The sequence below is a fragment of the Canis aureus genome, chromosome 4 (assembly GCF_053574225.1).
Source record: "Canis aureus isolate CA01 chromosome 4, VMU_Caureus_v.1.0, whole genome shotgun sequence".
Taxonomy (NCBI): domain Eukaryota; kingdom Metazoa; phylum Chordata; class Mammalia; order Carnivora; family Canidae; genus Canis; species Canis aureus.
The window spans coordinates 21,678,636-21,702,721 of record NC_135614.1 but is presented as its reverse complement, the minus strand read 5'-3'; the positions used below and the strand labels follow the sequence as shown (position 1 = coordinate 21,702,721).

General features: G+C 39.5%; 1 protein-coding gene and 1 long non-coding RNA gene across 6 annotated transcripts in view; one reads left to right on the top strand and one right to left on the bottom strand.

Moving 5' to 3' along the window:
- The window catches only part of LOC144312280 (uncharacterized), a 106,360-nt gene that overhangs the window by 79,338 nt on the left and 2,936 nt on the right, over positions 1 to 24,086 (top strand). The window contains exon 3 of one of the 2 annotated variants that reach the window (XR_013377771.1): positions 17,433 to 17,819. The exons of the other annotated variant lie outside the window; for it this stretch is intronic. This is a non-coding gene — a long non-coding RNA (uncharacterized LOC144312280). Of the gene's footprint in view, positions 1 to 17,432; positions 17,820 to 24,086 lie in introns of those variants that run through there. 2 annotated transcript variants of the gene reach the window in all.
- TET1 (tet methylcytosine dioxygenase 1) overlaps positions 13,668 to 24,086 on the bottom strand; it is a 139,195-nt gene continuing 128,776 nt past the window's right edge. For all 4 annotated transcript variants that reach the window (XM_077894760.1, XM_077894759.1, XM_077894762.1 and 1 more), the window contains one exon: positions 13,668 to 23,115. In XM_077894760.1, the coding sequence (XP_077750886.1) occupies positions 22,103 to 23,115 (1,013 nt within the window). In that variant the 3' untranslated portion in view covers positions 13,668 to 22,102. The remainder of the gene's footprint in view (positions 23,116 to 24,086) is intronic.

Genomic DNA, 24,086 nt, shown 5'->3' with positions numbered 1-24,086 from the left:
TCAGGATCCCCGGAGTCCTGGGATAGAACCCAGTGCTTCCCTGCTGAGTAGGGAGTCTGCTTCTCCTTCTCCCTCTGCTTGTGCATGCTCTCTCTCTCTGTCTCTCAAATCAATAACTAAAATCTTAAAAAAAAAAATAAAATCTTAAAATATCTTTTTTTCAATGGAAAGAAGGATTTACTTATTTAAAGTAGGCTCTACCAGGATCACTGGGTGGCACAGCGGTTTAGCGCCTGCCTTTGGCCCAGGGCGCGATCCTGGAGACCCAGGATCGAATGCTACGTCGGGCTCCCGGTGCATGGAGCCTACTTCTCCCTCTGCCTGTGTCTCTGCCTCTCTCTCTCTGTGTGTGACTATCATAAATAAATAAAAATTTAGAAAAAATAATAAAGTAGGCTCTACCCCCAAAGGGGGCTTGAACTCATGACCTGTAGATTAAGAGTCACATGTTCTCCCAACTAAGCACCCTTTGTGTAGGGGATTTTTTTATCTTTTTCACTCAAGCAATGCTGCAATAAACAACTTCATACTTAGGTCATTTCTCTCATAAAATTATGTCAGTAGAATATATTCCTAAAAAAAAAAAAAAAAAACAAAAAACAAAAAAAAAAAAAAAAACAAAAAAAAAAAAAGAATATATTCCTAAAAAAAAAAAAAGAATATATTCCTATAAGTAGGATTGCTTGGTCAACAGATCGTGTGAATTTACAATTTTTTAATGCATATTGCCAACTTGACTTCCATAAATTTATACATCTTTACACACCTACTAGCAATGTATGAGAGCATCTGTTTTCCCCTACACTTGCCAATAGTATATTTTCAAACTTTTAAGCCTGCTCACCGGTGAATAACACTGCTTCTGTTATCTCTTTCTGTGTAACAAACTGTCACAAAATGTAGTAGCTTAAAATAACAGTTTGTTTGTTTGTTTAATTTATTCAAGAGAGACACACAGAGAGAGAGAGGCAGAGAGCCTGGAGCCTGACATGGGACTCCATCCCAAGTCTCCAGGATCACACCCTGGGCTGAAGGTGGTGCTAAACCTCTGAGCCACCGGGGCTGCCCAAATAACAGCTTCTTAATATCTGTTGGCTCTGTGGGATGATGGAGCTCAGCTAGATGGTGATGGCTTAAGGTCTCTAATTTGCTTGCAGTCGGATGGTAGCTGAACTGGAGTCATCTGATCCTGGCCTGTCCAAGGTGATTTCTTGGTTCACACATCTGGCACTAAAGTGCTCCTGTACTCTAAGCCTCTCTAGCACAGCAGCCTGGCCTTCTTTCATAAGAGCTCAGGCCCCGAAAGTAATGAAGGGGATAATGTCAGCTCAGTTTGAATGAGGTGGAAGAAGAGATGTCAGCTTTCAATGCACAAAGAGGGGGGAAAGGGGATGATGGCCTTCTTTGGCATCCTAATGTAGTTTTGGTTAGCATTTCTTTCAATATGAGTGAGGCTATCTTTTCTTTTTTTCAAAAAATATTTTATTTATTTGAGAGAGAGAGGGAGAGAATGAGCAGTGGAGAGAGGGAGAAGCAGATTCCCTGCTGAGCAGGGAGCCCCAAGTGGGGCTCCATCCCAGGACGGGATCATAATCCAAGCCTAAGGCAGATGCTTAACCGACTAAGCCACCCAGGTGCCCTTTCCTTGAGCATAGTTTTAATTTTTTTTAATGATTTTTATTTATTTATTCATGAGACACACAGAGAAACAGAGACATAGGCAGAAGGAGAAACAGGCTCCCCACAGGGAACCTGATATGGGACTCAATCCCAGGACCCTGGATCACGACCTGAGCCAAAGGCAGAGACTTGACCACAGAACCACCAAGGCGTCCCTTCCTTGAGGATCTTAACTGTCTTGATGTTAGAGGCAAAAGGTAACGGCTTCACATTAGCCCGACCTCCAAGATCCTGTAAAAATCTCTTTGGAAACTTCCTTTATCTTCACCTCCTACCCCCCAAAGATACAAATTAGCAATCATCCTCCAAGCTTATGGCCCCTTGATATACATCTGAAGGGTCTCATGACTAAGATTCTACTAAACAGAACTAAATGAACTTTCCTAACAACAGCTAGCCCCTCAAGGTCCTAGAAACCTTGCTTGCCTCTCAAATTCCTTAGAGACTTACACTATCCCTAACTTCCTCTCAACTTGAAAGTATGTAATCAGCCACTCCTCATGACCTCAGTACAGCTCTTTCTGCCCATAGGTCCTGTGTCTATGCTTTAATAAAACCATCCTTTTTGCACCGAAGATGTCTCAAGAATTCTTTCTTGGGGTGCCTGGCTGGCTCAGTTGGAGGAGCATGCGACTCTTGGTCTCGGGGCCATGAGTTCAAGCCTCATGTTGGTTGTGGAGATTGCTTAAATAAATAAAACTTAAAAAAAAAAAAAAAAAAGAATTCTTTCTTGACTTTTGCTCCAAACCTCAACATTTTCAGATCAGTTTGTTTTGGAATTCTGTTCTGTTCTACCGATCTGTTATTCATCACACTAGTACCATATTCTACAATCACTGTAGCTTTATAAAATATTTTATATTTGTAATATTGAGTAGAACTACTCTCCCTTTTCCCCTGACCCCTGGATATTTTGGGCTATATTTATCTATTCCATATGAACATTTTTAAAAAGATTTTATTTATTTATTTATTTATTTGAGAGAGAGAAAGCATAGGTGGGAGGAGGAGGAGAAGCAGATTCCCTGCTGAGCAGGGAGTCAGATGCAGGGCTCATTCCCAGGACCCCAAGATCATGACCTGAGCTGAAGGCAGATGCTTAACCAACTGAGCCACCCAGGTGATCCTCATATGAACTTTAAAGTTAAGTTTGTCCAGTTCCCTCCAAAATATCCTGAAGGTGGTATCTTTATCAGGATTTCTGTAAACGAATAACCTAAATTAGTGATAATTCATTATCAGCCAGCCTTGAATCCAACCACCAGTGATATTATCTCCTTTATACTCCAACTTTTTTTTAAAACTTTATTTATTTTTAAGTAATCTCTATCCCCAAGCGGGCCTCCAATTCACTACTCTCCTGTCCAAGTACTAACCAGACCCAACCCTGCTTAGCTTCCAAGATCAGAGGAGATCAGGTGCGATCAGGGTGGTATGGCTGTAGACTCGAATTCACTACTCTGAGATCAAGAGTCTTATGCTCTTCCAAGTGAGCCAGCCAGGCCTCCCATTATTCCAAGGTTTTTTGTTTATTTGTTTTGGTTTTTTATTTTTTTTAAGATTTTATTTATTCATGAGAGACACAGAGAGAGAGAGGCAGAGACACAGGCAGAGGGAGAAGCAGGCTCCATGCAGGGAGCCGGATGCAAGACTCTATCCCAGGACTCCGGCATCATGCCCTGAGCCAAAGGATGATGCTCTGAGCTACCCAGGCGTCCTTTGCACACATGCAAGAGAGCACAAGAGTGGGGGGAGGATAAAGAGAGAGAATCTTTCAAGCAGACTCCCCACTGAGTGCTCCATCCTCTCTACCCATGAGATCATGATCTGAGCCAAAAGGAAGAGTGGGCTGCTCAATCAACGAAGCTACTCAGGCACCCTTGAAATATAATTTTTTTAAAAAGATTTTATTTACTTACTCGTGAGAGACAGGCAGAGACAGGAGAAGCAGGAGCCTGATATGGGACTTGATCCGAGACTCTGGGATCATGACCTGAACCAAAGGCAGCCGCCCAACTGCTGAGCCACCCAGGCATCTGAACACTTCTTTTTATTTTTTAAAGATTTTTATTTATTCACACACACACACACACAGAGGCAGAGAGAGAGGGAGAGGGAGAAGCAGGCTCCATGCAGGAAGCCTGATGCAGGACTCAATCCCAATACTCAATCCCAGTACTCCAGGATCACACCCTGAGTCAAAGGCAGAGGCTCAACAGCTGAGCCACCCAGGCTTCCCTAGCTAAAACTTTTTAAAACAAGATTATAGGGCAGCCCTGGTGGCTCAGCGGTTTAGTGCTGCCTTCGGCCCAGGGCGTGATCATGGAGACCTGGGATCGGGTCCTGCGTCAGGCTCCCTGCATGGAGCCTGCTTGTGTCTCTGCCTCTCTCTCTGTGTCTTTCATGAATAAATATTTAAAAAATAAATAAATAAAACAAGATTATACAGATCTTCGGAATGATCGTAAATTCTAGTTGCTTAGATGTGTGTAAATAATCATATTTTGAAAGTGATTGTGACGAAAGAAGAAATGGTGGTGCTAGGAGAGAGATGTAAAGGCTGAAGAGCAGTTTCTTATCTGTTTTATGATGCCAGAGACCTAGAATCTTTTAAGATTTTATTTATTAGAGAGAGAGAGAGAGAGAGAGAGAAATGTCTCCCTTTTTTAAAAAATATTTTATTTATTCATGAGATACATACACACAGAGAGGGGCAGAGACACAGGCAGAGGGAGAAGCAGGCTCCATGCAGGGAGCCTGATGTGGGACTCGTTCTGGGACCCCAGGATCACACCCTGGGCTGAAGGCAGGCACTAAACTGCTGAGCCATCCAGGGATCCCCTAGGGACTAGAATCTATTTAAATATTACTAAGGAGGATCTGTTATTGAGATTGAAGTTACAGGCAAAGAAGAAATAGCTCCCTCCTGAAGAATTGAAGTCCCTGAGAAAGCTAGATGGGACAGAGGCGAGAGTTCACGTAGAGGGATTAATCTTTGATTGGAAGAAGGACATTTCCATCATTGGAATGGGAAGCAGAAGGTGGGTTCAGGTGGAGATAGAAGATTCATAAGCTATAAAAAAAAAAAAGATTCATAAGCTATAGATGGGAAAAGGAGAGGATTTTTGGTCTGTGGCTTCAACTACTCTGAGGAAAAAGGCAGTCAATGATTGAGAACAAATGGGGTTCAAAGGTGTACACAGATTGGATGGTTTAGAAAAACAATATTGTAGGCCTCATCGACACTGGCAATTGTGACTCTGTGATGAAGTGGGGATTCTATAGCATGCCAGGGGACCTTTGCATCACACAGCCTCGGGAAGTAAAAAGGCTTCTTGGCCATATGCCATGTGACTGTGCTTTCTTTACCTAGGAACATATGGAATTAATAACCTGCAGTAGGCAAGCAAGGCCTAGGTTGTTCTATTTTTGTGCAATAATTTACACGTAATAACCAAAGAAAGAGCACAAGAACATAACATTTTCCTTGGAACTTTATACTATGCGCTAGGTTGTGACAGTTTTGAGGTGCCTTGCATTATCTGTTAAAGAATAGAGAAACTCGGGACACCTGGGTGGCTCAGCAGTTGAGCTTCTGCCTTCGTCTCAGGGCATGATCCTGGAGTCCTGCATGGGGCTTCCTGCAGGGAGCCTGCTTCTCCCTCTGCCTTGTTGCCTCTCTTTCTCTCTCTCATCTCTCATCTCTCTCTGTGTGTGTCTCTGTCTCTCATGAGTAAATAAATAAAATCTTCAAAGAAAAAAGAATAGAGAAACCCCATCTTTCTGTGGCCCAATAATAAAGGAAGGTTGCATATGATCACCCGTCCTGAGCATAAAAGACAAAGGCCATCACAAAGTGGAGAGAGAGTGACCAAATCATCTGACAGAGTAGCTCCCTTACTCTGAATTACTCAAGATGGAGCAGGTAGGGGTGGTTGGAAGAAAGCAGAAGTTAGGAGTATAGGCTGAGGAACCAGAATGCCTTGGTTCAAACTTGGCTCCTGCTCTTAACAGCTGTGGTAATGCTGCGCATGCCAGTTACATTTTCTGTGCTTTCTTTTTTTTTTTTTTTTTTAATTTTATTTATTCATTCATGGGAGACACACACACAGAGAGAGGCAGAGACACAGGCAGAGGGAGAAGCAGGCTCCATGCAGGGAGCCTGATGGGAGACTCATCCTGAGACTCCAGGATCATGCCCTGGGCAAAAAGCAGATTCGCAACCGCTGAGCCACCCAGGGATCCCAATTATTGGAAAGTTTTAAAGGAAAATTTTAAGTATGTTTGGAATTACTTTGGTATGCATCTACCTTTTCAAGTAAAAAAAAAAAAAAAAAAAAAAATTTAGGGATCCCTGGGTGGCGCAGCGGTTTAGCGCCTGCCTTTGGCCCAGGGCGCGATCCTGGAGACCCGGGATCGAATCCCACGTCAGGCGCCCGGTGCATGGAGCCTGCTTCTCCCTCTGCCTGTGTCTCTGCCTCTCCTTCTGCCTGTGTCTCTGCCTCTCTCTCTCTGTGTGTGACTATCATAAATAAATAAAAATTAAAAAAAAAATTTAAAGACTTAATGAAAAATACCTCTTCATTACTATTAATTTTTAAAAAATATTTTATTTATTCATGAGAGACACACACAGAGCGAGAGAGGCGGAGACACAGAGGGCGAAGCAGGCTCCATGCTTCTGGGACTCAATCCCAGGTCTCCAGGATCAGGCCCTGGGCCATAAAAAGGTAGCGCTAAACCGCTGAGCCACCCAGGCTGGCCTCTATTTTTTTTTTTTTTTTAAGATTTTATTTATTTATTTGACAGAGAGAGAGCCACACACAAGAAGGGAGCAACAGGCAGAGGGAGAGGGAGAAGCAGTCTCCTCACTGAGCAACTAAGCAGGGAGCCCAATGTGGGACTGTATCCCAGGACTCTGAGGTCATGACCCAAATCAAAGGCAGATGCTCAACCGACTGAGACACCCAGGTACCTCCTCATCATTACTATTAAAATGATACTATTTTGGGGGGCACCTGGGTAGCTGAGTCTTTTTAAGTGGCCAACTTCTGATTGCAGCTCAGGTCATGTTCTCAAGGTTCTGGGATCAAGCCCCATGTTGATTCAACACTCAGTCAGGAGTTTGCTTGAGGATTCCCTCTCCCTCTACCCCTCTTGTTCCTGCATATGCACTCTCACTCAAATAAATAAATAAAAATTTAAAAACCAATAATACTATTTTGGACATATTAAGTTAAATAAAATACACAATTAGAAATAATTTTATTTATTTTAACTTTTAAAAATAAAAATTTTTCTTAAAGATTTTATTTATTCATGAGAGACACACACAGAGAGGCAGAGACACAGGCAGAGGGAGAAGCAGGCTCCATGCAGGGAGCCCGATGTGGGACTCGATCCCAGGTCCTCAGGATCACAACCTGGGCTGCAGGCGGCGCTAAACCACTGCGCCACCAGGGCTGCCCTAATTTTACTTTCTAATTTAACTTTTTCTTTTATTTACATACACTTTTTTAATAAAAAAAATTTTTTTAAAGATTTTATTTATTCATGAAAGACAGAGAGAGAGAGGCAGAGACACAGGCAGAGAGGGAAGGAGGCTCCATGCCGGTAGCCCCATATGGGACTCGATCCTGGGTCCCCGGGATCACCTCCTGAGCCAAAGTCAGACGCCCAACTGCTGAGCCACCCAGATGTCCCTCTTTCTTACCTTTTTAATGTGACTATCCTATATAAAGTTTTAATTACAAATAGAACTCTCATAGTTTTCTTTTTTTTTTTTTTAATAGATTTTATTTATTCATTTGAGACAGCATGAGCTTGCGGAAATGAAGAGGGAGAAGAAACAGACTCCCCACTGAGCCGGGAGCTTGACATGGGGCTCCATCCCAGGACCCTGAGATCATGACCTGAGTTGAAGGCAGACACTTAACCATCTGAGCCATCCTGGTGCCCCCCTCAATTAGTTTTTTATTGGACAGTGCTATTCTATATCTTGATTATTGTTACAGAACTATATACATTTGTCAAAACTCAGAGAACACATGTAAAGGTAAAATTCTGCTGTATGTAAATTATGCCTCAATAAACATAAGTTTTAACGGTTGCCTGGCGATCTCAGTCAGTAGAGATGTGACATTCAATCTTGAGGTCAAAATTCTAGTCCCCGGACGCCTGGGTGGCCAGTGGTTGAGCCTCTGCCTTTGGCTCAGGGCGTGATCTCGGATCTGGGGATCGAGTCCCACATGCTTTCTGCATGGAGCCTGTTTCTTCCTCTGCCTGTGTCTTTGCCTCTCTCTGTGTGTCTCTCATGAATAAATAAATAAAATCTTTAAAAGAAAAATTCTAGTCTAATGTTGGGGATAGAGATTACTAAAATAAATAAATACATTTTTTAAAGATTTTATTTATTTCAGAGAGAAAGAGTGAGAGAGAGAGAGAGAGAGAGAGAGACAGAAGGAGCAGGGGAGAGGGGCAGAGGCAGAAGCAGACTCCCCCATGAGCAGGGAGCCTGATGTGGGGCTTAATCCCAGGACCCTGAGATCATGACCTGAGCTGAAGGCAGATACTTAACTGACTCAGCCACCCAGGCACCCCAATAAATAAATATGTTACTTTTTAAAAAGATTTTATTTATTCATGAGAGACAGAGAGAGAGAGGCAGAGACATAGGCAGAGGGAGAAGCAGGCTCCTTGTGGGGAGCCTGATGCCGAACTTGATTCTAGGACCCTGGGATCACACCCTGAGCCAAAGGCAGACCTCATCACTGAGCCACCCAGGTGCCCTTAAATAAATAAATCTTTAAAAAATGTTTGAAAAGGGCAGCCTGAGTGGCTTAGCGGTTTAGCGCCGCCTTGATCCTGGAGACCCTGGATCGGGTCCCACATCAGGCTCCCTGCATGGAGCCTGCTTCTCCCTCCGCCTGTGTCTCTGCCTCTCTCTCTCTCTCTCTCTCATAAATAAAATTTAAAAAAATGTTTGAAAGAAAATAAAAATCTTGTTTGAAAAATGCTTTTGAATACCTGTTTCTTAAAATTCTTTTCATTCACGTCTTATGAAATAGCCTGGTAACAAATTTGGTACCTGGCAAGGAGAGGGGATTTTCCTTGATCTTTGGCCACTTATTTTTCTTTAAACTGCCAGAAAGGGCTGATTAGAAAGAGAATGTAAAGTGTTGGCAAGAGAATTATTGAAATCAGGAAATAAGCCAGAGAAGGAAAGATTGTATATGAGGAAGGATCAACGGAGACTCTAGTGAGGTAGAAAAAGTGCTGTGGAAACAGCTCCCAAACAGAGCAGATAGGAGGTTGAGGTCATGATGTGAGATATTTGAGCTAATGATTTTGGAAGGGATGCTATATTCCATTCTGTGACTGGAAAAAGGAGGTTCAAGTGAAGGAGAGAGAAGGTGCCCAGATAAGATCAAGGAACTGAGCACTACATATTAACTAACCAGAATTTAATTAATTAATTAATTAATATTATTTTGAGATAGAGAACAGGGGAGGGGGAAGAGGGAGAGGGAGAGAGAAACCGAAGCAGACTGCGTGTGAGCACAGAGCCCCATGTGGGGCTCGATCTCACAACCCTGAGATCACGATCTGAGCAGAAACCAAGAATTGGGTACTTAACCAACTATTCTACCCAGGAGCCCCACCAACTAGAATTTAAATAAACATTTGGAAACTAACTAACTAAATAAATAAATATTGGTATCTCTGAGTGTAGAAAAAAAAAGATAAGACATTTGAGCTGATATGAGAACTACAGGAAGGATCTAGCCATGTGAGAATCTGAAGGTAGGGATGAAGCAAAGGTACAAAGGGTTTGAGTTAAGAGTTTGGCCTCTTCAAGGAACTATATAGCTCACGGTGGCTGGAGCCTGATAAATGAGAGCAGACAGGTTGGCAGGAGCTGGATTCCCAGAGCTTTACAGACTAAGTAGGGAGTTTGGTTTTATATTAAATGCAGTGGAAAGCCATAGAGGTCTTTTAAGTAGAGAAATACCATGATCTGAGATCTGTTTTTATTTTTAATTTAATTTAAAATTTTTTTAAGAAAAGATTTTATTTATTCATGACAGACATAGAGAGGTAGAGACGCATGCAGAGGGAGAAGCAGGCTCCATGCAGGGAGCCTGATGTGGGACCCGATCCCAGAACTCCGGGATCACACCCTGAGCCAAAGGCAGATGCTCAACTGCTGAGTCACCTAGGCATCCCATTAATTTTTATTTTTTTATTTTTTTTTAATTTATTTTTTTTATTATTTATTTATGATAGTCACAGAGAGAGAGAGAGAGAGAGGCAGAGACACAGGCATGGAGGGGGCCTGATGTGGGACTCGATCCCAGAACTCCGGGATCACACCCTGAGCCAAAGGCAGATGCTCAACTGCTGAGCCACCTAGGCATCCCATTAATTTTTATTTTTTTATTTTTTTTTAATTTATTTTTTTTATTATTTATTTATGATAGTCACAGAGAGAGAGAGAGAGGCAGAGACACAGGCAGAGGGAGAAGCAGGCTCCATGCACCGGGAGCCCGACATGGGATTCGATCCCGGGTCTCCAGGATCGCGCCCTGGGCCAAAGGCAGGCGCCAAACCGCTGCGCCACCCATGGATCCCAATTTTTATTTTTTAAAGAGATTTTTAGTTATTTGACAGAGAGAGTGAGAGAGCACAAGCAGAGGGAGCAGCACAGGGAGAAGCAGGTTCTCCTCTGAGCAGGGAGGCCGATGCAGGGTCCTGGGAGATCATGATCTGAGCCTAAGGCATACACTTAACTGATGAGCCACCCAGGCACCCCTATTTTTTATCATTTTTAAAAAGATTTATTGATTTGAGAAAGAGAGAGAGAGAGGGATGCCTGGGTGGCTCAGCGGTTTAGCACCGCCTTCAGCCCAGAGCCTGATCCTGGAGACCCGGGATCCAGTCACCCATTGGGGTCTCCTCAGGGAGCCCGCTTCTCCTCTGTCTCCTCTCTCTCTCTCATGAAATAAATAAATAAATAAATAAATAAATAAATAAATAAATAATCTTTTTAAAAAATTTAAAAGTTGATTTAAAAAAAAGAGAGAGAGAGAGAGCACACCCAAGGCGGGAGAGAAGGAGAGGGAAACTCGAGGAGACTGTACCAAGGGCAGTGCCTTGGTGGAGCTCCAACTCACAACCCTGAGATCAAGACCTGATCTGAAATTAAGAGTTGGTCTCTCAGGGTGCCTGGGTGGCTCAGTCAACTGAGGATCTGCCTTTGTTTTTGTTTTTTGTTTTAATTTTTTATTTATTTATGATAGTCACAGAGAGAGGGAGAGAAAGAGAGACAGACAGAGGGAGAAGCAGGCTCCATGCCGGGAGCCTGATGTGGGATTCGATCCCGGGTCTCCAGGATCTCACCCTGGGCCAAAGGCAGGCGCCAAACCGCTGCGCCACCCAGGGATCCCAGGATCTGCCTTTGGTTCAGATCATGATCCAGGGTCCTGGGATGGAGCTCCAATTAGGGCACCCTGCTCAGTGAGGAGTCTGCTTCTCCCTCTCTCTTACCCTTCCCCTGCATAAGCTCTCGATAGCTGTCTATAGCTGTCTCTTTAAAATGAATTAAAAAAAAAAAGATTGGTCTGTCAACCAACTGAGCCACCCCAGCACTCCTGAGATCGGCTTTTAAAAGATTACACAAATCTTGGGAAGCCTGGGTGGCTCAGTGGTTTAGTGCCGCCTTCAGCCTGGGGCATGCATGATCCTGGAGTGTCGGGATTGAGACCCAGGTTCGAGTCCCACATCCAGCTCCCTGCACGGAGCCTTCTTCTCCCTCTGCCTCTCTCTCTCTTTAATAAATAAATAAAATCTTTAAAAAAAAATTACACAAATCTTTTAAAAGATCTTGGATGGCTTAGTTGGTTAAGCATCCTACAGAGCCAAATAAATAAATAAATAAATAGGCTGTTGTCTAGAGAGTATTAAGATACAGAATCTAGAAACTGTGTCACTAGAGGAAAGAAACAGTATATTTGGCCTGAAGATTAAAAAAAACATGATACTTGTCTTGTGAGGTGGATTTTTAGTTACAACATTCATTGAACTGTTTAGCAGGAGCAAAATAATAGAAAAGAATACTTACTTTTGTATAAAGACAAAGTTGATAGGTGGGTCAGGAGAGTAGGTCATCCTAAGTTGAGTTTCTTGTGTTTTGCTGTTCTGACATTACTTAGTGTGATGCCCATGTTTGTATGGTCAGCCTAACTCCCATATCTGCCTTTTTAAAAAGATTTTATTTATTTATTTACTCATGAGGGACAGAGAGAGAGAGAGAGAGGCAGAGGAAGAAGCAGGCTCCACGCAGGGAGCCTGACATGGGACTTGATCCCGGGTCTCCAAGAACTCACCCTGGGTTGAAGGCGGTGCTAAGCCGCTGTGCCACCCGGGCTGCCCCATATCTGCCTTTCAACCAGCCAGGAATAAGGTGGAAAATGTAGTCTCTAGGTGCCCAGGTAAACCTGAGGAGGAGTTCTGGTCGGGGAGGGAGTTGTTCCCATTACTAGAAGGAAGAGAAATACCAGATGCTACATCAGGGGAGTTGGGTTTCAGATCAATCAATCAATAAATTTTTTTTTCTTTGATTTTTTTATTTATTTATGATAGGCACACAGTGAGAGAGAGAGAGGCAGAGACACAGGCAGAGGGAGAAGCAGGCTCCATGCACCGGGAGCCCGACGTGGGATTCAATCCCGGGTCTCCAGGGTCGCGCCCTGGGCCAAAGGCAGGCGCCAAACCGCTGCGCCACCCAGGGATCCCCCTCAATCAATAAATTTTTTTTAAAAGATTTTATTTATTTATTCATGAGAGACACAGAGAGAGAGAGAGAGAGAGAGGCAGAGACACAGGCAGAGGGAGAAGCAGGCCCCATGCAGGGAGCCTGATGTGGGACTCGATCCGGGGTCTCCAGTATCACACTCCTGGAGGAAGGCAGGCGCTAAACCACTGAGCCACCCAGGGATTTCTAATCAATTAATTTTAAACTCTACACCCAACATGGGACTTGAACTCACAACCCTGAGATTAGGAGTCACATGATCTAGCAACCGGACCAGATTACATGAATTTATTTTTTTATTTTTTTTTCAGATTACATGAATTTAAAGTAATTTATTACATTGTGATATTTGCTATAATATCACTAAAAGCCTATTAATTTTTTTTTCACTTCAGGTTTTATTAAATACATTAGGATGTGAACTTTAAAATACTGTTAGCATACTGTGTTCAGAATTGTTTATTAAAATAACAAAAAATGTATGGGAGGGCATGAGTTAGTCTCGATCCAAGTTGATTTAAAGCTTTGACAATTACTAGGTTAAACTTCAGAATTAATCTGTAAAGTGAGGTTGGTAAAAGTCCTTACTTAATAGCATTACTGTGGGAGTTAAATAATTTATATAAAATTCAAGGGTTTTGGTACAAAATTAGGGTTTTGTTTTTTTTTAAAGATTTGACTTATTTATTCACGAGAGACAGAGAGAGAGACAGAGAGAGAGAGAGAGAGAGGCAGAGACACAGGTGGAGGGAGAAGCAGGCTCCATGCAGGAAGCCTGACGTCGGACTATCTGGGGACTCCAGGATCACGCCCCGGGCGGAAGGCAGGCGCTAAATTGCTGAGCCACCCAGAGATCCCAAAATAAGGGTGTCAAAGGGGTGTCTGCTTGGCTCAGTCAGTAGAGCATGTGATTCTTAATCTCAGGGTCATGAGTTCAAGCCCCACATTGGACATGGAGCCTACTTAAAAAATAAAAAAAGACCCTCCAAAGTGTAAAAAAAAAAAAAAAAAGTAAGGATTCCATCTTGATTTTATGTTGGGCATAATGCACACAATTGGACATCTCCAAATGTTAAATCTCAAAGTCCTTTATAGTTAAAAATGTGTGATTTTTATTGGATATTAAAATTTTAAAATATTATTTTGAAGAGGAAAGAAAAATTAGACTACCAGGTGCAAAATAGAAGTATAAAATTTATTTAAAACCACCCACAAAGTTCTGTGTAATCAGGAATGATACAATTTGCAATAGTTTTTTTAAAAACTCATGACAAAGATTTAAAATATAATTTCAATTACAGTATTCATTTAGCCTTATTCAGTTAGAACACTTAAAAAAAAAACTTTGTGCTCTAAATAAATGAGACACACAAGGAAAATATAATAGACAATTTCCACAACTATCTTTACATGTATGTTTCAATACTAGTACATTTCAATGCATTTTGCTACATAAACATGAAATCATGTACAACTGCTGTGCACCAAAATTTAGCTTAATTAGGTCTTTCAAGTAACATGCAATTCCAACTCACAAGTCTTCAAGTACTGCTAGTAAGTGTTCCCTTGTATGCAGAGCACTACATCTTGATCCTGAATTGAAGTCATCATAATTAAGACTACTCTTTCCCTTCTGCATGGTGAAGTGCTTTTTCTTGAAACTGTTTCTCCCATATATTAAGAACCCAAACCAGATTTTATGGAGTTTTAAAATCTTTCCCTTACTAACTTATTTCATTATATGGGATATTTAATACAGTAGGACTGCAATAGGTAAAAATAAATCCCCCAAAGCAAAAAAATCAAAGGTACAAAATAAATAGTAAATATACTCAAAGGAGAGAAAAAGTCACCTAGAGACAGGAATATTAACTTGTGAAATTGGTATTTCTCTATTGAAAAGTCAATGCTACTCTATTTCCCCATAATGAAGAATCTGAATATTTTACACCCACTATTGATAAGCACTGTCTTCTCCTTTGAGCCAAAGTATTGATATACACGTGAATCTACACGTGATATAGGCCACCATATAACACAAGAGAAAATAAAGAAACTAGAAATTAATGCTTTTCTTTCTGCCAAATAGTTTTATGAGTTTCTCTTCAGGGAACACTTCATGATTTCTTAGTAACTCAAAGATGACTATCCACCCATACATCACAATGCAAAAGCTGCCCCCCCATTTACTATAAAACCATTTCTGGAAAAATATTTCTCTTAAAGCACCTATCACAATGTTATCTGTTATAGAAGTTTAAAAAAAATGACCATACATATTAATAAAATATTTAGTCTTTGTTTTGTTTCTGTTTTTTTTTCTAAGAGCTGTTTTTGTAAAGTCCTATGTTGTCAGCCATTTTATAATATCACAAACAGGCATTAGTGAGGATAGGCAGTTATTGAACCAAATCATCAAAAGTGGAATTTATTTGATTATTTAGGTAAGTTTGGGTTTTTCATTAGTAACCCAAAATGTACTGATGGAAATGCCAAAATATCCCACCTCTTTATAATTATAAAGAGCTTACCCAAAACTTTACAAATACATCTCATTATTTTTCTTAACTCTCTGGGCAAAGATATGTTTAAACTTTGGACACTTTACGTGGCTGGAAACAAAGCAGAACAAAAAACAAAACAAAATACTTAAATAAGTGGGAGACAGTACTTACTAACTCTTAAGAGATGCCAACAACTTTACATTTTTACCACGGGGGCCTGGGAACTAAGTCAGTTTACCCAGCACATTCCCTTCTAGAAACCTGCATTTCAATATAACAAATACATTAAACTTTGATTATGAGTTGCTGATCTCAGTTTTTAAAAAAATAATATTTTTAGACAAATATTACTGAGGTTTCCTTTTGTTTTAGTAATACAGGGACATTATTCATTAAAAAGCTTACTTACAGGGGGAAAACTACAGCTTCATTAATCTAAGCCCTAATGCAGAAGTCCTGGGAATTTGGGGAGACCTTCCAAAGTATGCATACAAAAATCACTGGCTAAATAAATAATGGAAACAAAGTTGAGAAGCATGTTTTGCACACAATAAGTAGGTTTTGCATTATTCTTAGATCAGGTCTGACAATTTCTGCTCAATAACACTCTGTAAGTCATAGTTTATGGTGCAGAAATGCATTTAGCAGTCAGTCTGCAGAATTGAAATGGTTTGATCTCAGATGGGTGGACTTGCTCTGTGACTGGAGCAAGGCATTTGCTATTCTTGCCAACCTGCAGGTTCTTCACCAGTAAGAGGAATATTTGGACATCTGTCCAACCTTCCGTGTTGGGGAGACAAAGAGAGTACACAGTGAAAGCAGTTTGATAACCTAAAACATTATAAAGTCTAGGGGTTATAAGTTTTCTTACTACCATATTTACATTCACAATGGTTCCTCATTTTTTTCAGATAAACTGCTACAAGGTGGGAAAAGCTATTACAGTATGTTTTGGTGTTGAGATGGTGGAGTGAACCTGCAGATTGCTGATGGGAACACAATTCTCCCTTCTTCCTGCACCTTAACTTCCCCCTAGTACATTCACAACTCCAAATACCTGATCTATCTCATCTTTAAGAATTCTCAAACTACTTTCAGCTCATTTTTTAAATCTTTCTCACCCAGATTATAGAATAGTTCCTATTATCACAAAAACCCAAATTTCGAAGGGGTAAATTTACATTGGAGAGTAAAGACCATCCACAAAACTGGGCTGGGGGATAAAACATGTGAAAAAAAATTGTCTACTGTATAAATCAGACCCATTATTAATTCAAAGCCACTGGTCAAACCACTAATAATTAGTATGATGCATTATAGAGAAATAGCAAAGCTATATAGGAATAGTGCTAGAATATTTAACTTCTGATACAAGTTCTTGCAAAACACTCAAACACCAAGAAACATGTTGAGAGTCAAACATTGTTGGGATTGTTAAAAAGTGGATGCTCACCTGTGGTCTCATGACCACTATAATCCTAAAAACTGAATTTGCCTCCGACAGAAAATGACTGAATAAAAGATTGTGATCCCTTTTGGTATTATTCCACAAAATACTTATGAATCAGGATTTTAGAAAGCAGGAAAAGACAACTTGACCAAGATGACTGCTATTCTTAACAAGAACCATGTGTATTTGTGTAGGGACATGGGGAGTGGACGCAGAATAGAGAGGGGAAGCGACATAGTTTTAATTTAAAGAAAATCAGAGGAAAGAATCAAAACTAGAAAAAGAAAGTACATTTAGTGACACCATGGCTTCAGTAAAATGAAAAAAGAAAAATAATAACAAGCAGAGTTTCTGGTCAAAGATGGTTAAGTTTATACCTAGCCAAATGAAGAACAAATGAAATTACTTTTCAACACTGTTTCTCCAAAAGCGAACATGTTTCTGACAGCTGCAAGATTTTTTCCTGATGAACAAGACAAGAGAGAATGCCTTTCATCACAGCTGCTAGGGACAGAATTTCTATTTTTAGGAAAACTAGGTTTATACCGCTAAACAAAAGTTTCCCAAGTTGCACTCAAACAAATCAGTTAAGTCAGGTCATATGTTTAACATCTGATAATAACATCCCTACCTTAGACAAAGTTTTGCTTTAATTATAGCAAGTTATATTACATCTTTGCATTACCTGAAGGATTAAAATATATGCTTTTCGAAGTGAACAATAGTATTTGATTGGGTGCCCAGAAGGAACAGGAATTGAATGAAAGTCATCCAGATATACTGGAAAGCAGAGAATTCAAGTTTGTAGAGTTCAATGTGGACAAAAAGTGAGGTCTTACATAAAAGCCAGTTTTACCATCTCTAAAATTAACAGAGGACTCTTATTTTACACAAGAGAGGAAAGAAAGCCAATAAATTTCAGCACATTCCAAGAAAATACACAAATTTAGCTTCTGACACGCTGATTTTTTGACTTGCATTCCAGAACCATGAATGGCCTCATTTCCTAAATCTATTAGAAGAAAGCACAATGTGGAGCACAATTTGATTTGGGTAAATCCAGACTCTTCAGGAATCAGGACACTGTATCACCTAGTTGAAGTGTGCCTCAACTGTTGATGTTGAAGTTACAAGTTCAATACACTTACAGGAAAGTTTCAGAGCTGTGCACAATAAAACAGTATTCTAATATATGTAGACAATCACATCAAAATTAACTATGCTAGGACTTAATTGTGAAGCCAATTGGCAAGAGGTGTGAATAGACTGTACAACCATGGCTAGGTAGTATATACAATGGGTATACTTTCCCGAACCCTTTCATTCAATTTTTTCTACCTCCTTGTATATGCATATTTCCAGGAGAAATAAAAGCCTGTACTATGTAAGTACCTGGTGTGTGTGTGTATATATATATTTGAAATAGCTAATTCAGGCTACTGCCACATTTTGTTGGATGAGTTAACAGGATAGCTTCATAGGTAAAAGCTAGATTTCCCACACAAGGCCCACAAAACTCTGCAGGCAGGGGAATCTTGATCCAACTTCATTTGACTGGCTTTCCAGAATTTCTCAGAAAAACAAAAAGCAAGAAAACCCAACAGAAAAAAAAAAGCCTTTTTAATCTTTACTTGTACCACAATAAGGTTATTTCCCAGTGGTAAGATACTCTCTGGGTGAGCAAATAGAGTTTGTTTCCTCGAGTCCTCCTAAGCATAAAGTGGCCTTCCTTTGATTGTTTCAATTCTAATTATAAACATAAGTACACATTGACATTAACATCTGCTCTCTGGGCCCCAGTGATTGAACTATATGACTTCTGAGGTGTCTTCTAGAGCTGTGAGAGGCCACTACCATATTATTTCACAATTCTCATCATAAATCTTTACAAAAGGTCAAAATTCACAGTTATACTAAATGTAGACAAAAAGAAAATTTCCATGCATCAAGAAGTTGTGAAATAGAAGATAGCTATATATTATTAAAAGTCATATACAGCTACTGATTTACTCGGCACATTCAAAGGAAATCCTGTGCCCACTATTGGTGGAAGTTGTCATGCAATGTCAAAACTTTGTCGCAGATAAAAAAGAAATCTCAATAGGATGTTTTAAGGAATAAACTTAAGTAGTTTGAGTTATTTTCATACATGCTGTTGTGGAATAAATGATAATCAGTTTGAGTCCACTTAAGTAATAACATTAGGAAGTAGGTTACTTTGCATGAATTATTATCTCATTTACACAAGGGTATGCATTCAATTAATTATGTATTGGGGTTATGTCTTAAGTAAATTGCTTATGGATCTCATCTAGTTGAAATTCTATATTTAACAAATTAAATTATTTCATCCACATGCAGATTGCATAACAAAGATGTTGGAAGGTTAAGGCTGCAAACATTTTGCTAACATGTAAAAATTTACCTACAGCTATACATTTTCAGCAAGCCTCACTTTCAGTTAATATATTTCAGCTAAGTCTATGACATGATGTAGTTGGTACTTTGTGGATGAATTGGAAAGCTGTAGGTAAGGCCGATAAGCAGAAATTTTTTTCAACCACGGCCGAGAGCCATTAGAAATGGGATTTTGAAAGGCAGTGTGATATTTTTGTAGGATTCTAAAATAGACAGCTCATTGTAGTTAGTAAGTTTGTAACATAGTATGGACAGGTCGGGTTAACTGGGGGTCATGTATCAATTAATTAAATTATACCATGAACAAGGGCAGAAGATTGAAAAACTCATTTTGAGTACTGTAAGATGGGTAAAGCCAAAGGTGATCGTTCTAGTAAAACATAATAAAAGGTGCAGAAATAATGTTAGATGACCAGTTTTCTGAGTGAAAATGTCATTTCAAACAAATTTATTTCCTTGCTTCATAAAAGCATTCTAAAACAGTGTCACTAGCATACAATCACAAATGCTGGAGAACATTGAATAAGCATAAGCTTAAAAAAAAATCACAGGGCAGATAATGGGATGGTAAACTGTTTAACTTATGAGAGTCCAACAAAGTAGGAATCACAAGTGGTTCCCACCATGGTGTTATCAATTGAGACAGGACATTGATGGTGTTAATTATAATAATGGAACATTTTATAACATTTCAGTTGAGAAGGGATATTTTCATGTACTTGCTTTGGGCAACTGCAACCAACTTCACAAATCCCAGTATTCTCCTAAATAACACTGGTGGTTCAAGTTTCTTAAGAAACTTACTCAACGGTAGTGACACTGATTTGAACTGCTGCAGATATATTACAATGGATTCCTTCGTTCTTTTTGTTTTTACAATTTTAAATAGACTCTATGCCCAAGATGGGGCTCGAACTCAAGACCTGAGATTAAGAGTCGCATGTTCTACTGGCTGAGCCAGCCAGGCGCCCCTACAATGGATTCTTTTGAAGGAAATTTACTGTTTCTTTGGGAAAAAAAAAAAAAAAAAGGATAAAAGCATCTTTTTAAGATTTTAATTCTTCATGCTTACTGTGTCATGGGTGGCAATTCAAAGAAAAACAAAAGCTATTATTTAAATTCTGCAGACGTTCAGTAACTGAAGGGAAGAAAGATGGGTGGATGGTTAAAGGGTCTTAAAACTTGATTCATTAAATCTGGTGAGGAGATAATTTCTAGTGGGAGCTAAGGCCTAATATCTAAAACGAAATATCACAAGGGTGTATTCCTGATAGTCTAATACTAGTAAATATCTTAAGGAAGCAGCTGAAATAATAAACAATCACTTATTTATATACTTATATGTATAAGAAACCTTAGGCTCACAAAAATATACATGTTTTAAAACGGAAATCTAAGGCACACAAAATACTAAAGTCAATGAATCACCCTACTTTACATATTCAAAAAGCAGAAATCTACTTGTACAAGATGATGGACTACCAATGGATATTTGTTATATACAATCCCTTCATATTCCTTCACTTGGATTAGTCAAAAGCTTGAAACTGATACTTTGCACCATGTATTATTTTAATATAAGTTACAATGAGTTTTTCTTTAGAGCTTGCTGGAACTGTTTGCTTTTGCACCAAAATTGTTGAGTATTAGCAGTTGTGGGCTTCCTATGGCATTTCCAAGGGAGAAGCACCATTATTTAGGTTTTCCACACTCCCAAGGTATCTGACACTTTGAATGTTATAGCACCTCTGCATTTTAATAGAATCAAGTATTTCATTGAAATTTCTTGTTCTAAACATTTTGTTTGGGCAATCCCTTTTGTTTTGTTATAAAATGAGTCAATAAGTAATGGGAAAAAATAATGGGAAGGCTAACATAAACGGAATGCCTATTTTCCTGTTACCTAGAACATAGGCAATTATCAGAGAAGATGAGTTTTTTCCCTAAAACTAAAATGCTTAGATAAACTACTTTGGATTAGCTCTTAATGGACAATACCATACTTTGAACACCACTTCTACTGTTTGGGATGTGTGGATATATGATGACATTAGGAGATTTCTTTTCAAAAGATTTCTATAGGAATTTTATTCTTACTCTACCAGATTGAGTTTCAGAACAAATAAGGCAATTTGGGATGGGTAGGGTTCTGGCTACTTAATTTTTAAATTTTATCCACCTTGAAACTTTAGAAGCATTTGACTCTTCTGAATACTACTATGTCCCATCTCCTTTTGGAAAAACCTTTCATGATTATATTCAGAAAGCTGGAGTTAAAGTAAATTGGGGCCACTGTTGCTTGATAAATCAGAAGAGACCACGCTTACTTAGTTCCAAATAAAATGTTAACAGATATTGGTGATATGCTTCCTAATTCCAATTTTAGAGAAAATTAACAATTTTTGCATGTTCTAACTATTTTATAGAAGTAGCTAATATTTGCATGAGAAAGGACAACATTAAAAAAAAAACAACAACAAACCATATACATGATTAGAATACATATTGCAGTTAACAAGATGGAACTCTACACAGCAAGAATAAATGATTTCTCTTGTATGCAAATATGCACAAACAATAAACAATAAGATTCTTATGCTATACTATTTCAAGTTACTTTTAAAAATAGAAAGTGCTTTTAAAATATATATTTACAATTTATGAACAGCCTCCAACCATTAACAATATTGAATTATTTTATATAGGAGATATTTTGAGAGAAAACATTTCATTGGTTTATTTCAAAGGAATATGCCGATTTTCTAGCAATGATTGGAAGATGTTGGAACGATGGCACCATGACATAATAATGCAGCTTATTTTTAACTGTTGATGTGGGTAAGCACCAGGAGCTGTGTAGAGTTAACACTGTATCTTGATTTTATATCATAGCACATGAACCTGTTAAAATCCTCTAAAAATGACTCTTGTTTCATAGTAAACAGACTTAATTTAAAGCACCAAACTGAGTGATTCTATCAAGGTTAACACCTAACCAAAACATTTCTTTATGTATTTAAAACTATAAAACTTTTATTTTTGCTTAAAATGTGCACCTTCTACCAATTGTCAAAATATAGTCACAGTTAAGAAACACCCACCCCATTTTTGTTTTTTTTTTAACCTCAGCCTTCAAATGGGTGAGATGAAGATAAGTAAACGACAACATGACTTTCTTTTAACAGCACCTTGAAAAAATACACTGCACTAGCAAAGGCATTAAGGGGAGAAAAGCCTTCAGACCCAATGGTTATAGGGCCCTGCAACATGTGTGAGAGCATAAGGGGACACGGTGACAATATTGTCATGGGTTAATGTTAACGCTTTATGAGAAGGAATTTGGTTCAATTCATTAACTTCAGGGGACAGGTCAGGACCCTCATTAGCTGCCTGGTCTTTCTGCTCTGAGGCCTTAATTTTCTTATTCTTAGCTTCTTTAGCCTCGAACTTAATTTTGTTTAGTTCAAAACCATGTTGGGGCTTATTCAGGTTTTTGTGCTGGTAGAAAACAAGGGAAAGGCGTGTGGGATGATTCCGGTTTGGGTGTTCAACAGGAGTGGTCGCATGAAGTTCTCGCCGGGCGCACTCAATCAAAACAGAGCCGTGGGCAGGTGCTATTGCCACCCCACCAATGTTGGCATCTAAGAAGATGTGCTCACTGTCTGACCAATACTCATCGATGTGGGGCAATTTCTCCTCAGTAGGTGACAGGGGGTCATCTGATAGGGGGTCATCTGATAGAGGCTCATCTGCATCAGAATGCTGCTCATCTTCTTCCACCAGAGAGGATGTAAGGTCATGAGGAGAGGTGGTGAATGGGGCTTGCTGGTTTGGATGATTAGAAGGTAGCTGTTCAGATGGACCAGTGGAAGGCTCAGAATAAACCAGGGACTCTGTCACAGGAGTAGACAAGGTGGAAAGAGCAACTACTTCACCAGGCTGTGCAATTCCAGTGCATTCCCCAGCAGCTGCATTAGCACCACTGTGTCTTGCAGAAGGCATTGTGCAGTGGGGATTGCTACTTCTTTCTGAAAACCCGTAAGAAACTGACACATCATTCTTAAAGGGAGCTGTTGTGGCTGATGTGGTCTTAGGGGACCAGGAGAAACCTGGAGATATGTTTGCCTCTTTCAATGTGTGAGGAATGGATGGGGTCAGTGAGTAGGTTTTAGTGTTGTCCGAACCTTTGAAGATAAAATGGGGTTCAGTTTCACTTTTTATTTCAAGTTGCAAGGCTTCTGTTTTATTCCCTAAACAGAGAAAAGGACACCAAATGCAAAGATAAGTACAATACTGCTTTGGGTAGTTGTTTCTGAGTATCTTAACACAGAAATACAAAGGATAATATAACAAAACATCGATGATGGTGAACTTGGTCAGTTTTGTTCTATTGACTTTAAATCAAACACACAAGCAGGCATTAAAAATTGCATGTAGTTTAGTATGCTTTTTCATCCAATTATTTTCCTTAAAGAACTCTTCTCTTTGCAAATAATCATAAATAAGCACACAGATTTAGCGAGAAGGATGTCCATCGCTTAAAATAGTAAGAGATTAGAAATGACCTAATTGGCTATGAAATAAACATTAAAATCATACAGTAGAATACGATGCAGGTGATAACACAATCTAGAGCAGTATTTCTACCCAAAGATGTTTAGATACATTTTAGGTACTGCATAGTCTCATTTTCAAAAAAGTAAAAATAAGTAATAGTTTATGAATATTTCTGGGTCATGAAAACATCATGACCAGCAAACTCAATTATTAGGCAAAGGGAAATCATCTAAAAATTTTTAGTTGAAATAAGTCATTTGTGACCATCAAGAGCAAGTTCATTTAAGCTTTGTTTCTTTCTCACTAATAAGGTAGATCTCTATTATCACATTGGCTCTTGTAGGCAATCTATTCTGACATAACCACACAAACCACATATCAAATGGAAACATTTTCTTTCAGGATATTCTCCATGTTTTGAAGTTCTAAAAAAATTTTTGGAAGTGTGAAAGCAGCTGATTTTAGGTCAAGTAATAGAAAAAGTAAAATGGCCATGTTTTAAAATAATTAAGAATATAACAGCAGGGCAGCCCTGGTGGCGCAGCGGTTTAGTGCCGCCTGCAGCTCAGGGCGTGATCCTGGAGACCCCGGATCGAGTCCCACATCGGGCTCCCTGCATGGAGCCTGCTCCTCCCTCTGCCTGTGTCTCTCTGCCTCTCTCTCT